We start from the raw sequence: 15,913 nt of genomic DNA on the forward strand, positions 1-15,913 counted from the left end.
GGTGGGCAGTGTGGGCGTGCCTCCTACAGAGTACAGAAGGGTCACTTTCTTCCCCTCCCCGGTCAGCTGGGAAGGACGGCGTTCCATCGGGCTGCTGAACACGGGCAGCTGGATGCTCTTGACTTCCTTGTGGGCTCTGGCTGTGACCACAGTGTGAAAGACAAGGTACTGTAACTGGGTCCCAGGGGAGGTCCAAGCTCTGGGCTCCTGACCGGGGTGGGCGCTCTCTGGCAGCTGACCTGTGCCTACTTCTGACTCCAGGATGTTGGAAGGGCAGGCGGCTCAAGGACAGAGAGGGTTGGATATTCATCCTGCAGCCATTTTTCAAGCACACGCTATGGGCCTGTCCCGTGCTGCGTGTGAGGAGCTCAAAGATATCCAAGACACAGTTTTTCATCCAAGGAACCCGAGCTGCCACCCTAGTAGAAAGCTGTGATCAGGTGTGGGGAGCTGGGATGGCAAATCTGTTGGCTGGTGGTACTGCCTGGAATGGGTTTGAGCAGGACTGTGATGCCGTTGGGGTTGTCTGTTGTTTCAGGTAAGAGGAAGAGTTGAGGGGGCGGGTGGCCACGCACCCGCTGGTTATTTACTCTTTGTCATTTAGTCATCTACTATGGTCATGGCAAAAGTGGGATGAGAGCCCGGAGTAGGGAACAGTTGGTTCAGGGTGGAGAGCTTCAAGCAGGATTTCATCAATCTGAGGAGAGGTGAGGGCTGGGCCTGAGGGGACTACCCTGAAAATGACTCATTTCAGTGGGCCATTGTGAATCATTAGGCAAGTATGTTGCAGCAAATTCTAAACAACACTTCCAGTAAAGGGACAGACTCCATTATTAATCTTCTGATTAATGTTCTTGGCCAGGATAGAGGAGTTCTGTTTATAAGCTAGTGACAGGCAAATGCACACAGGGTATTAGAACTGGAAGTGTCCTTCATTGAGGACCAATCAACCTTCTCATTTTATAGATCGGAGGTCCAGAGAGGGGGATGCTTTAGCCAGGGTCACACAGCAAGACAAAGGTTGGGCTGGGTTTGGAACCAGCAACCTGATACCCAGCCCTGGGCAGCTCCCTCTCTTCAAGCTGCCTCCTGGGGCACTAAGCCCTTGGGGTTTGCACCGAATTCACCTGTCTACACTCATCCTTTTGGTCCTGAGAATCAGATCAGGCTGATTTCCTTCATTCTGGAAATGGGCTGAGCAGGTCATGCTCTGGACTAAACTGTGTAGGATGTGGGCCAAGAACTGTGGGAGTACAGAGAGGAGTGAAGGACAGCTCCTGCCAGGGTGCTTCTACCTCGGAGGTTAAAACACGATTATATTCAGGGTGCCAGGAGGGCAGGAACACCAAAACTGGAAAACAAGCAAAGCCCAGCTTTGATGAGCTTACCCAGAATGTTGCAGTCAGAAATTCTAGAAAGAAGCTTTTAAAATTGCATGACCCTATTGGCGCCTGGGTGGCTCAGTCAGTTAAGCGTCTGCCTTTGCCTCGGGTCGAGATCCCGGGGTCCTGGGCTCTAGCCCTGTTTTGGGCTCCCTGCTCAGCGGGGAGTCTGCTTCTCCCTTTCCCTCTGCCCCTCCCCCCTGCTTGTGCTCTCACTCACTCTCTCTCAAATGAATAAATAAAAAATTCTTTTTAAAAAAAATTGCATGCCCCTGTTAAGTTTTGTATTTTCAGGTGAAAGATGTTTTCGTTTTGAATTTCATTTGGGCAGGAGGCATAATAATATGCTTTTCAAGACCCAGTGCCGTTAAAGGTCTGACGCCTGCTAGGACCCCACAGCCTGCTAAGATGGTCCTGTGACAACACAGGGCACGCCACAGGTGTTGTGATGTTAGGGAGGCTTTGAGAGTCCAGAGGGAGTGATTAAATCCCCTGGGAATATCGAGGGGGCTGCTGACAAGGCGTCCCAGAGATAGAGAGCCTGGGCATCCTCACAGGAGGAGGGGCGAGGACACTGAGCCCAATGCCATGGCCTCCTTCTGCCCAGCTCTCCTGCCTCTGAGCCCCTTACCTGCCCAGATAAAGTGAGAGTTGCTCTGTTAGGGGGGCTGTGCCACCTGCACCTTCAAAGAGCAAGATGTGTGTGGGACGCCTGGGTGGCTCAGTCAGTTAAGTGTCTGCCTTTAGCTCAGGTCATGATCTCGGGGTCCTAGGATCGAGCCCCGCATCCGGCTCCCTGCTCGGCGGGAAGCCTGCTTCTCCCTCTCCCTCTGCCTGCCACTCCCTCTGCTTGTGCGTGCGCTTTCTCTCTTTCTGTCAAATAAATAAATAAAATCTTGAAAAAAAAAAAAAGAGCAATATGTGGATATTTATAACCCAGAGGGAAAACAAAACCCTGCCGCTGTCTTCACAGCCCTGCTACTTGGGGGCACATATTGGCCCCCATGGTTCACCACTTCCTTTGTGTCTCCTGGAACACAGACTTCACACCGTGGCCGCCCCCTCCCCCAGCCCGGCCCGCGCCGGCAGCAGCTGTAGGCAGCTGTGCGCACATTTGCAGAGACGGTGGGCAAGAAGCAAACAAGGCTGTTCAGGGGACATTTTGTTGTCATTGAGGGGATTTTTTTAAACTTAACTTTTATTTATTAATGCAACGTGGTAATGATCATAGAAGAAATTTAAATGTTTCACCTTCGATCCCATAGGATATAGTTGTTTTATGTATGTGTGGAGTTCTCATGAGGGGAGGTATGTCTATAGCTGCTTTAAGTACCACTTTGGCATTGGTATTTGTTCACCCCCTCACTGGGCCCTTAAGAGTTCTGGTCTGATGTGCATGTCTTGATTCCTTCCTCAGGAAGGTGCTGAGACAGGCTAGGGCGGAGGAAAAGACCTTGAGCTAGAAGCCCCCATGACTGGTGTAGCTAGATATATCCCAGAGCCCTTCTGGGCGTGATGAATGGCTGAAGCTGGCTTGTCCCTTCTGATGCCTTTGTGGGTTCCCTCAGGGGCCCCTGCTCTGGTTCTCCACGTGTGGTTCTTCCTGAGAGACATACTTCTCTGGCTGGCCCCTTCCAGCTCTCCTCCTCTTTGCTGGGGCCCCTTCACCATTCACTTGTCCTCTGCAGAAAGATTCCCTTAAAAAAAAAAAAAAGATTTATTTATTTTTAGAGGAGCAGAGGGAGATGGAGAAGCAGACTCCCCGCCAAGCACGGAGCCTGATATGGGTCTCGATCTCATGACCCTGAGATCATGCCCTGAGCTGAAATCAAAAGTCAGATGCTTAACTGACTGAGTCACCCAGATGCCCCTGCAGAAAGATCCCTTTAAGGACAACCCCATCAGGCTGCCCTTGGCAAGAGCCACTTCTGATACAAAGAACAGCGTGCCCTTTGCCACACCCAGGGGAGCCACAGTGACACAAGTCACCTTTAGACTTCTCAAGTGTGAGACAATTACCAGCCCTGTGGTTCTGAAGTTCCAGGAGACACATGTCATTCTCTCCATCACAGTATTTACTCATTGAACAAATATTTTACTGAATGTCTGCCATGTGCCCCAGGCCTTATTCTAGGCACTTGAGGAAACATTGGAGAACAAAAACAGACAGAAATCCCTGCCCTTGAGGTGTTTATGTTCTAGCAGGAAGAGTCAGACAATAAATAATAAGCATAGTATACAAGCAAATGATAGTGTGTTATCAGGGCTATGGGGGAAAAGAGAAAGAAAAGTCCAGCAAGATCAGGGGATTAGGAGGACAGAGGGTGGGAACTGCAGTTTTGTTTTATTTTAAGATTTTATTATTAGAAAGAGAGAGCACGCGCGTGAGAGCACAAGCAGGGGGAGGGGCAGAGGGAGAGGGAGAAGCAGGCTCCCCACTGATCAGGGAGCCCAACACAGGGCTTGATCCCAGGACCCCGAGATCACGACCTGAGCCAAAGACAGACGCTTAACCCACTGAGCCACCCAGGCGTCCCCAGAGTTGTGGTTTTAAGTAGTATGGTCAGCGCGACCACACTATTCAATGAGAAGCTACCATCTTGAATTGGGCCATGCAGCTGGCTGCCCGGGCACAACCTGAGTGCCAAGGAGAGTCCTTGGAGCTGTGGTCTTGAGCAAGGGAAGGGGATGGATTGAGGATGGCTCAAAGAGGGACTGGCTTTGGACAGGGGCATGGAAAGTAGGGATTGTTTTTCCCCCCAAGTATTGTGTCTGCCTTCAAGTGTGAGGAAAGACCAGGACTTGGCCCTTGTAAGTGCCCCTGGTTGTAGTTTGGGGCACACTTCTCACAGGCAGGGAGACATTGGCCCAGGGTTTGGGGCTGCAGTTTTTCATCGACTCGCTCTGTGACCCCCGATGTGTCACTTCCCCTTTCTGGACCTCAGCTTCCATGTCTATACAATGAGGGGCATTTCCAGCAGGTCCCCAGGGCCTTGAAGGGTCTATGATTCTACCGGTCCCTCGGGAGCCCTTCTGCCTGCAGGAGGGGAACACGGCCCTTCACCTGGCTGCCGGCCAGGGCCACCTGGCTGTGCTGCGGCGGCTCGTGGACATCAGGCTGGACCTGGAGGAGCAGAACGCGGTGAGTCATCACCCAGAGGATGCAGAGATGCTCGCTCGCTCCCTGCTTTCGAGGAACGGACGGCCCGAGGTGCAGCCTGATTTTCCCCTGCTAGAGGCTTCCTGGAGTAAGAAGGAATAGACAGAGAGCAGGGGGTGAGGCAGCTTGGAGGGGGAGAACGTGAGCAGGGATGTGGAGGTGGGAGTCAATGTACCACATGCTCCTCAATGTGAGAAAATCAGGTATGGGGCTCAGGGAACCACAGATAATGATGCAGGTTATTGTCCTCAGTAGCATGGCCATGGAGAGCTCCCAGAGCCCTGGAGCCCTAGCGGGAGGGGTCCCTCTCCCCTCAGGGTCTGGCCTCAGCCTCCCTGCCATCCTCAGACCTCTCCCCGTGTGTTTCAGGAAGGTCTGACTGCCCTGCACGTGGCGGCTGAAGGTGTCCACCCTGACTGTGTACAGCTGCTCCTTGAGGCCGGGAGCTGTGTGAACGCCCTCACCCAGGTAGTCAGTCCTCCCCCGGGACGGATGTCTGCCCTTGGCTTCTGAAGCCTAACTCTAACCGTGCCCACGGTAGCAGCCACAGTGATTCCTGAACGTGTGTGAATAGGGGCCCTCAGGCAGCAGGCCTGGGGTCTGGTCTTGGCTTCTCCACTGCGGGGCTCTGTGACCGAGGCCAAGCCACTTAAATTCTCTGAGCTTCATTTTCCAGCTATAATAGGGGGATGCTACGTAGTCATGTTTGTACAATGCTGTGAAGAGTAAATACTCCTCCCAGGGCCTGGGACGTGCTAGGAGCTCACCACCTGTTGGTGTCTTCTTATTGCGGGGTGCTTGGTAGTTCATGAGTCCCCTTTATAACAATCCCTTCAGAAAAATTACCCCTGTTATACCGATGAAGAAACGGAAGCTTAGAGAGATTCAGTGACTTTCACGGGTCACAAGCTGGCAAGAAGCAAAGCTGAGTCTGAAAAGCCTATTCCCCGGACTGCAGAGCTCATGGCCTGGAAGGTTTGCCCTGTCTGTGCAGGAGCCCCACCAGCCCCCGGAGCTGGAGCCTGGGGCAGGCCTCTTCTCTCTCTCACTACTGACTCCTTAAGTCAGCCACTGGAAATTCTCTCCGTGTCCTGGAAAAAGGGGCGTTGTGGACTTAGGGAGTGGGCGTTTTTGTTTTGTTTGGCTTTTTACTTTTAGATCAATGACAAATAATCTGTCTTGGCTGATTGCATGGCTTCAGGGTCTGGAATTCTCTATTTGTTCTAAATTTCAATAATAAAGCAATAATAATAAATAAAATATGCTAGCAAAAATAGTGAAAAAGCCCAGGAATTAAAATAGTATGCTAGAAATATTTAACACAAAAGAAGGCAACCAAGGAGAAACGAAGAACAAAAAAGACAGGAGACATACAGAAAATAAGTAGCAAAATGACAAACGTAAATTCAATAATAATATCAATGTTAACCCCCCCCCCTTCGATGTGAATAATACTTTATAAGTCACAAAACACTTAATTTGCAGAACTCCCCTAGCAGGTACACCTTGCTTCCCCAGGGTGTCGGGATGACACCAAGGCCCACCCAGAGGGTGGAAGCAGCTGCCCCAGGGCACCCAGCTAGGTCCTTCCATTGGCACAGTGTTGCTCTTTGGGCAGCAACCGTGTCTCTGTGCCCAGCACAGTGCTCAGGACTGGAAGGGGGCACAAGAAGTGAAATGTCAAGGCCATCTCCCCAGCAGCAGCAGCATAGGAGTTTAGGGACTGGGGAGATCGTGTCCAGCTGGTGGTCATTGGCAGGGCTAGAGCTGCCCACTGCACTGGGCCTTGTGCTCTTGCCATGGCTTGAGGTTTCTGGTAGTGGGCACATTCTACCTGGACACCCCCACCCCTCACAGGGTCTCTGGAGTGGGGGCTAACCCAAAGGGAGTACATTTGCCATTGGGAGGTGGACTGGTTCCCACTCACCCTGTGTACTCAGTTCAGATAGGACTTTGGGAGGGTGACCAGCTCGTCCCAGTTTACCCCATACCGTCCTGGTTTTAAAACTGAAAGTCCTGGGGGAACAGTCTGGGCAGTCTGGGACCCCTGGTTGCCTAGAGAGGTCTGCCTGGCAGAGTTAGGGGGAGGGGGTATCACATGTGAGATCGTTGTTTGACCGGGGGTGCCCTTGGATTGAAGGAGGGCACTTAGAAGGCCCATCGGGATGAAGCCTTGCCCTGGCGCTGCCCAGCTCCTGCCCGGACGTGCTGAGACCAGATCTAGCGGGGCAGTGCGTGCCAGGTGGAGTTTGCTCTGTGCTAGCAAATCTTATTTATTCCTCTCTTTGAAAACCTCAGAGTATACTCTGCGTGTCTTTACCAGCCTAGGAATTGTGCAGGCTTTGATATATGTTCTGGAGTTTGTGACAGGAGGCAAGGAAAAGCCAGGACCACAGTGAGCTCCTTTTACTCATCACCAGGCCTGGGCAAGGCAATTGATTTCTCCAGCCTCAGGGTTCAAGGGGGTAATTGTCCCGGGGGTTGTGAGACACAAATGGAATAATGGATCCCAAAGCCCCACTGTGAGGGGCTTTCAGGACATGGCACTGATGCCTGTTTCCTTCTAGAAAAAACAGAGCTGCCTCCACTACGCAGTCCTCTGTGGCTCTGAGGACGTGGCCCGGGCCCTCATCCATGCAGGAGGCCACACCAATGTGGCTGATCATGTAAGTGTGGGGGCCTGGGTTGAAAGGGGGTCCCCACTGCAAAGTCCCCATGACCTCGCTGATGAAGCACAGCAGGGAGAGATGGGTGCTTTGGGCCCCTGGGGTTGGCATGAGGGCCAGGACTGGAGGACCTGGTAGCTAGCGTGAGGGAGGATCAGATAAGTTTCTAGCTAGAACAGGCTTAGCAAACAAGCTGCATTTTCTCCCAAGCAAATTAATCGCTCGTGTTCTCCACTCATTTATCCATTGGGACTTAGTGATGGTCTTTTATATCACAGATCTAGCCTCTTGGTTGTTCATTTTTTCTTGTTATGTTGTGGTGCACTCACAGGAGACAGTATATCCTTGTGGTTAAGGCATGTACTTTGTCAGACAACCTGGCTTTGAGGCCTGGCACTGCCGTTCACATACTGAATGACCTTGGGCAAGTTGCTTGGACCTCGTTGGGCCTTTGTTTCTTTATCTTTAGGTGCTATTATTATTCCCATTATATAAATGAGGAACTATCTCTTGTTTAAATTAGAAACAGGTCATTTCTTTTGGGTTTTTTTCGTTTTTTTGTTTGTTTTTTAAGAGGTCATTTCTTAAATAAGCACTATATTTTACTTTTTTTTTTTTTAAAAGATTTATTTATTTATTTGAGAGAGCGAGAATGAGAGAGAGAGAGTACATGAGAGAGGGGAGGGTTAGAGGGAGAAGCAGGCTCCTTGCTGAGCAGGGAGCCCGATGCGGGACTTGATCCTGGGACTCCAGGATCATGACCTGAGCCGAAGGCAGTCGCTTAACCAACTGAGCCACCCAGGCACCCCAATAAGCACTATATTTTAAATTATTGTAAGAACAATATAGCACAGTTCATTGGAATATGGAGAAAAAAGGCATCCCTAATCCCAGCACCCTGGTAAAGCAATGATCTTTCTTTATTCCCTTCCAGTTTTCTTCTATGTGTAGTAGCACCTCTAGCTAGAAAGAATCCAAGCTAAGGTGGAATTCTGGAAAGGGGGATGCTTATTTGTTTTTAACCATCAAGACGTCAGAATTTTGATTCGGGTCCAGTGGAGACTCTATCCAGCTCAGGTATCAAATGTTGCTAGTTTTTCTAGCAACCATTTTTAATGCCAGATGTGGTTCGGTGACTACATCACACTTAACAGTTCCTCAACTATCAGGTATTTAAGTTTTTTCTGACTTTGCCAGGCTAAATAATGATTTATGAACATCTTTATGGCCTGTAACTTTGTATGTCTTTTGCATTATATATGAATTCTCCAAAGAGGATTTCTGGGTCAGGTGGTAAAAACATTTTTATGATAGCCCCCAGTAATTTATGAGTGACCTTTCACCAATATTACATATTAACATTTTCTATAAATTTTATAGTTAAATGATTCTTTGTTATTGTTTTATTTTCAATCTCTTTGATTACTGTTGACCCTGAAATTTTCCCAATAATTTTTCTAGTTGAGGTTCTTCTATTGTGAGTTATTTCTTCCTATCCTTTGTCTACGTTGATGTGGTTTTTCCTTAACCAGTTACTTTGAGGTTATTACTCTTGGATCATAATATATGTTGCTTACTCTTAGAACTTTTCAACATGCTAAAGATGTAAATGTTTGTGTAATCACAGGTATTGATGCAAATTTTGAATTTTAATTTAGGAATCTTCTAGTTACAATTTGATTTTTGATGTTTAACTCTTTAATCCTCCTACAGTATATTTTTTTGTATATGGTGTGATATATTACTCAATAGATTCCCCCCAATTTTTTAAATATTTCTATGTCAAGTGCATTTATTAAATAATTATAACTTCTCTTAAGTACTTTTTCATTCTTTCCTTTATCACATATTCACATTTTGATATATGATGTGCTCTATGTCTGGGCAAGTGATTCTCTTTCAGTAAGTTTTATGTCTAATCTTGAGCTAGTACCATATTATTTTAATTATTGTTGCCTTGTAATTTGTTTTAAAGTCATATAAAGCTAGTCATCTTAAATATCCTAGTCTGTTAGTATAATCTTTTATCATTTTATATTCTCACATGTTTATTTTTCCAGCTGAAATTTAAAGTATTTTTTTAATTAAAAAATCAACTTAAGGATACAAAATCAATGTACAGAAATCTTTTGCATTCCTGTACACTAATAATGAAACAGCAGAAAGTGAAGTTAAGAGAACAATCTCACATCACATCAATAAGAGAAAGGTTAAAAACCATATGATTATTTCAATAGATGTGGAAAAAGCATTTGATAAACTACAACATCCATTCATGATAAAAACCCTCTGCAGAGTAGGTCTAGAGGGAACATATCTCAACATAATAAAGGCTTTATATGAAAAACCCACAGCCAACATCATACTCAATGGAGAAAAACTGAGAGCTTTTCCACTAAGATCAGGAACAAGACAAGGATGTCCACTCTCACCACTTTTATTCAACACAGTACTGGAAGTCCTAGCCACACCAATTAGAGAGCATAAAGAAATAAAAGGCATCCAAATTGGTAAGGAAGAAGTAAAGCTGTCATTATTTGCAGATGACATAATATTATATATAGAAAACCCTAAAGATTCCACCAAAAAACCACTAGAACTGATACATGAATTCAGTAAAGTTGCAGGATATAAAACTGATGTACAGAAATCTGTTGCATTCCTATACACTAATAATGAAACAGCAGAAAGTGAAATTAAGAAAACAATCCCAGGGGCACCTGGGTGGCTCAGTCAGTTAAGCATCTGCCTTCAGCTCAGGTCATGATCTCAGGGTCCTGGGATGGAGCCTCACATCCGGCTCCCTGTTCAGCAGAGAGTCTGCTTCTCCTTCTCCCTCTGCCTCTTCCCATGCTCTCTCTCTCTTTCTCTTTCTCTCAAATAAATAAATAAAATCTTAAAAAAGAAAGAAAAAAAATCCCATCTACAATTGCACCAAAAACAATAAATTTATCTAGGAATAAACTTAACCAAAGAGGTGAAAGACCTGTCCTCTGAAAACTATAGAACACTGATGAAAGAAGTTCAAGATGATGCAAAGAAATGGAAAGACATCCCATGCTCATGGGTTGGAAGAACAAATATTAAAATGTCCATAGTACACAAAGCAATCTACAGATTTAATGCAATCTGTATCAAAGTACCAAGAGCCCTTTTTCACAGAGCTAGAACAAACCTAAAATTTGTGCAGATGCCCTGCACTCCTTTGTCCTTTCAGATTGCTGCAAGGTGTGGCTCATAGGTGTAATAAAAACAGGTTTTTTGTTTTATCTATTTATCTTTTTTAAAGTGAGCTCTACACCCAACATGGGGCTCAAACTCACGACTCTAAGATTGAGTTGCATGCTCTACCAATTGAGCCAGCCTTGTGCCCCATTTATCTTTTTTTTTTTTTCTTAAACAATTGAAGTTCAAAATAGCTAAGAACACTCTGAAAGAGAAAAGGGGTACGGGAGTTGTCCTAAATCCACATACCATAAAAGACTGCTAAACTTGATTAAATAATAAAAACATTTTGCCTGGCAAAAGAGACTATAAGCCAAGTCAAAAGGTAAATGACAAACCAGATTCAAAGATAAAGAACTGAGTCTTTCTAATATATAAGAGTTTGTGCAAATTATTACAATATAAAAAACAACCCACGAGAAAAATGGCCAAAGGATATGAACAGACATTTTTATAGAAAAGAAATACAGATGACTCTTAAGAGAAATGTGAATTGATACTACCTGGACATACATCCACTCATCAGATTGGTACAAATCCCAAAGTTTTGCCAAATGTGTTGACAAAGCTGTGGGGAAGTAGGCACCATCATATATTACTGGAGCCAGCATAAATTGGTACAACCATACAACAGAGCAATTTTTGCAATATGTATAACAAAGTGCAAATGCATGGGCCCTTTGACGAAGCAAATCTACTTCTAGGAGTCATGATATTTGTCTTTCTCTGACAGACTTATTTTGTTTAACTTAATACTCTCTAGCTCCATCCATGTCATTGCTGAGGCAAGATTTCATTCTTTCTTATGGCTGAGTAGTATTCCATTTTATATAGAAGATGTGAGATATATATATATATATATATATTGTTTATCCTTGTTTATCCATTCATCAATCGATGGACATGGGCTACTTCCATAATTTGGCTATTGTAGATAATGCTGCTATAAATATCAGGGTGCATGTATCCCTTTGAATTAGTATTTTTGTATTCTTTGGGTAAATACCTAGTAGTACAATTGCTGGGTTGTAGGGCAGTTCCATTTTTAATTTTTTAAGGAACCTCCGTACTGTTTTCTACGTGGCTGCACCAGTTTGCATTCCCACCAACAGTACAAGAGAGTTCCAAATTGGGGAAGTTTTTAAACAAATATATGAATAGATCTTAATGCTGTAGTTATGTGAAAAAAACAAGATAAGCATTCTCCACCAAAAGTACCAGGGCTCTTGGAGAAACTTCTAGGACTGGGGCAGGAAATATATAGGAGGAATCTGGAGTATCTTGCAATGACACAAAGTAAAGAAGGGCTCCATAAGAACACCGTGATGTACACACCTATTAGAATGGCCAAAAGCCAAAACACTGACAACACCAAATACTGATGAGGATGCAGAGCAGCAGGAACTCTCATTCATTGCTGCTGGGAATAGAATGCAAAATGGTACAGCCACTTTGGAAGACAGTCTCGCAGTTTCTTACAAACTAAATCTACTCTTGAAGTCGGTGTGCAAGATGGCAAAGAAGGGTGTGAAGACCATCACTTCCGTGGCTGTGACCAGTGCTCTGCCCATCATCCAGAAGCTAGAGCGACAAATTGCGGTTGCCAATACCTATGCTTGTAAGGGGCTAGACAGGGTTGAGGAGAAACTGCCTATTCTGAATCAGCCAACAAACAAAGTTGTTGCCAATGCCAGAAGTGTTATGACCGGGGCAAAAGATACTGTGACACTACTGTGACCGGGGCCAAGGATTCCATGGCCAGCACCATCACTGGGGTGATGGACAAGACCAAAGGAGTGGTGACAGGCAGCGTGGAGAAGACCAAGTCTATGGTCAATGGCAGCATTAACAGTCTTGGGAGGTCGAATGGTGCAGATGGTGAGCAGTGGAGTAGAAAATGCGCTCACCAAATCAGAGTTGTTGGTGGACCAGTACCTCCCTCTCACTGAGAAAGAATAGAAAAAGAAGCAAAAAAAGTTGAAGGATTTGATACAGTTCAGAAGCCAAGTTATTACATTAGACTGGGATCCCTGTCTACCAAGCTCTGCTCATGTGTCTACCAGCAGGCTCTCAGCAAGGTTAAAGAAGCCAAGCAAAAAAGCCAAGAGACCATTTCTCAGCTCCATTCCACTGCTAATCCGATCGAATTTGCCAGGAAGAATGTGCATAGTGCCAACCAGAAAATTCAAGGTGCTCAGGATATGTTCTGTCTCTCCTGGGTGGAGTGGAAGAGCATTGGCTATGATGATACAGATGAGTCCCACTGTGCTGAGCACTTTGAGTCACGTCCTCTTGCTATTGCCCGCCACCTGACTCAGCAGCTGCAGACCACGTGCCACACTCTGCTGTCCAATGTCCAAAGGTTACTGCAGAACATCCAAGATCAGGCCAGTCCCTTGGGGGTGATGGCTGGTGACATCTACTCAGGGTTCTGCAATACTGCCTCCTTTAAGGAAGTGTTTGATGGCCTCCTCACTTCCCACAAGGGGCAGGCTGCAGAAAATGGAGTATTTAGATGATGTGATGGATTATCTTGTTAACAACATGCCTCTGAACGGGCTGGTAGGTCCCTTTTATCTGTAGCTGACCAAGTCTCAGAATGCTCAGAACCAAGGTGCACAGAAGGACACAAGCTGTCCGGAGGCCCAGCAGCCTGAGCACAGAACACGTTAAAGCTCTCCTTGTCACCAGTATGTGGTACAGCCAGCTGGAGGAGACTTTCTGTGATGCTGAAATTGACCTGCTAATAACTCTGAATTGGGGAAGCCAGCTAGCCAGAGAAAAGGTCCTCAGTTGTAGTCATTTCTAACTGGATTAAGAGCTTTGAAATTTTTGGCCTTAGCAGATGAGCTCGGTTGTTTACCTGGCTGGTAAGAAAAGAATGATAGATTGGTCAGAGCCTAGCCAGGAGTCCCAGAAAGTTTCCATGCATTTATGGTCTCATCCTATTATCATTGTTGCTGTTTGTTTGTATTGAATAAAAGCACCATCATGTGGGTTGTGGTGTGGGCTGGTGTCTGCTCTGGTCCGGTCTGAGCAGGCTTCATCTCACCGGTTTGTCTCACAAAGCATGCCTGTACAACTTTTTTTAAAAATTATTTTTCATGAAGGAATGCGCCCTATGAATTCAATAAAATTCACCGCAGAATAGATAAAAAAAAACCTCACCTCAAAGCCCTACGGTAAAAAAAAAATTAGAAAATGGACAAAACACCTGAATAGACATTTCACTGACGAGAATATACAGATGACAAATAAGGGTATGAAAAGACATTCAACATCATTAGCCATTAGGGAAGTGCAAGTTAAAACCACAAAGAGATATCACTACACGCCTATCAGAATGATTAAAATAAAAAATAGTGATGACACCAAGTGTTGGCAAGGTTGTGGAGAAACTGGATCACTCTTACATTGCTGGTGCGAATATAAAATGGTACAACCATTCTGGAAAACAGCTTTGGAGTTATTCGAAAAACTAAACATGCAGTTACCCTGTGACCTAGCAATTGCACTCTCGGCCTTTTCCCCCAGAGAAGTGAGAACATCCATTCGCACAAAAACCTGTACCTGAATTTTCATAGCACCTTTATTCATAATAGGCCAAACCTGGAAACCCAGATGTCCTTTGAAACGTGAATGGTAAGAGAAACTGTGGTACATCCAACTCATACAACTCAGCAATGAGAAGAAACTACTGGTGCGTGCAACAACTTGGATGAATCTCAAGGGAATAATGTTGAGTGAAAAAACCAGTCTGTGAAGTTACATATTGTATGGTTCTGCTTATAGAACATTCTCGAAATGACACAATAGAGAGGGAGAGCAGATTAGTGTTTGCTGGGGGTTAGTGATAGGGACGTGGAGAGAGGAGAGAATTATAAAAAAACAACACAAGGGATCCTCGTGAGGGAACGGTTCTGTATCTTTGCTGTGCAGTGGGCATATGAACATGCACATGTGATAAAATGGCATAGAACTAAACACACACGTGTACAAACGACGACAAGTGAAGCTGGGGGGATCGGGATAAGACAGTGGATGTTATCAGAGTCATTATCCTGCTTGGGATATTGTACCAGGGTTGTTGTTGTTTTTAAGATTTATTTATTTTATTTTAGAGAGAGAGATAGGGCGAGCCTGCAGGGGAGAGGGACAGAGGGGGGAGAGAGAAGCAAACTCTGCACTGAGCATGGAGCCCAACTCGGGGCTCGATCCCAGGATCCTGAGATCATGACCTGAGCAGAAATCAAGAGTGGGATGCTTCACCTACTGCACCACCCAGGTGCCCCTGTACCAGGGTTTTGTAAGATGTTACCCGTGGGGGGAAGTGGGTAAAGGATACACCAGAGCTCTCTGCATTATTTTTTAACTGCATGTGAGTCTATAATTACCTCAAAATAAAACTTTAATTTAAGGTTCTTCTTTAAAAAAAAAATTTAAGCATCTCTGGAAGGATACACATAATAGCAACAGTCAAGATTACCAGTGTCAGTGGTGGGGGGGTGGGGTGGGCAGCACCTGGGTGGCTCAGTTGGTAAAGCCTCTGCCTTTGGCTCAGGTCCTGATCCCAGGGTCCTGGGATTGAGTCCCACATCGGGGCCCCCCTGCTCAGCGGGGAGCCTGCTTCTCCCTCTGCCTGCCACTCCCGCTGCTTATTCTCTCTCTCTGACAAATAAATAAATAAATAAATAAATAAATAAATAAATAAATAAAATCTTAAAAAAAAAAGATTACCAGTGGGGTTTAGCAGTGGGGAATATGAGCAGATGGGTGATGGGGGTGGAAGAAGGCTTTTCACTATGTACCTTGTGTACTTTTTGGTTCTTTTGGTTTTTATAAATAAAATGTAAAACAACTAAAAGCCATACTTGCTCTCTTTCCACTCCCCTTTCTGACCACATTCCCCCAGATGTGTTTCCAGGACGACCGAGGCTAGATCCAGCGTGTTCGCTTATTTTATCTCCATAGCCTGCTGCTTTCTTTCTGGAAAGACGGTCCTTGTAGTTCTGACAAGTTTCCAGGCTCACCTGAGTCATGCGTTTGAGCCATTTTCAGTCTCTCCCCATTCACTGGCAAAGCACACCTTTTCCTGGCCGGATTTTGATTTCACAGTCGTCCAGCACTGATCTGAGGACTCTGTTGAAATTCTTAGGGTAGTTTTCCCTGGGTTTAAAAATTTTTTTCTAGATGTGTTTCAGAATCCTTTTTGGCATTTATAGAAATTTGGGTTTGGGATTACATTAAACTTGTAAATAATGTAGGAGAAAATGGTCATCTTTTTTTTTTTTTTTTAAAGATTTTATTTATTTATTTGAGAGAGAGAATGAGAGACAGAGAGCACGAGAGGGAAGAGAGTCAGAGGGAGAAGCAGACCCCCCACTGAGCAGGGAGCCCGATATGGGACTCGATCCTGGGACTCCAGGATCATGACCTGAGCCGAAGGCAGTCGCTTAACCAACTGAGCCACCCAGGCGCCC

The 15,913-nt window shown here is 45.6% G+C and overlaps 1 protein-coding gene and 1 pseudogene across 5 annotated transcripts in view; both read left to right on the forward strand.

Annotated features, from left to right (window-relative positions):
- Positions 1 to 15,913, forward strand: part of ANKDD1A (ankyrin repeat and death domain containing 1A) — a 43,683-nt gene that overhangs the window by 13,854 nt on the left and 13,916 nt on the right. For all 5 annotated transcript variants that reach the window (XM_081831247.1, XM_081831246.1, XM_031029772.2 and 2 more), the window contains 4 exons: positions 67 to 165; positions 4,426 to 4,524; positions 4,912 to 5,010; positions 7,110 to 7,208. In XM_081831247.1, the coding sequence (XP_081687373.1) occupies positions 67 to 165; positions 4,426 to 4,524; positions 4,912 to 5,010; positions 7,110 to 7,208 (396 nt within the window). The remainder of the gene's footprint in view (positions 1 to 66; positions 166 to 4,425; positions 4,525 to 4,911; positions 5,011 to 7,109; positions 7,209 to 15,913) is intronic.
- Positions 11,945 to 13,115, forward strand: LOC102729941 (perilipin-2 pseudogene; annotated as a pseudogene).

Source organism: Leptonychotes weddellii, chromosome 9 (assembly GCF_054177405.1).
Source record: "Leptonychotes weddellii isolate Sample4059 chromosome 9, ASM5417740v2, whole genome shotgun sequence".
Taxonomy (NCBI): Eukaryota; Metazoa; Chordata; class Mammalia; order Carnivora; family Phocidae; genus Leptonychotes; species Leptonychotes weddellii.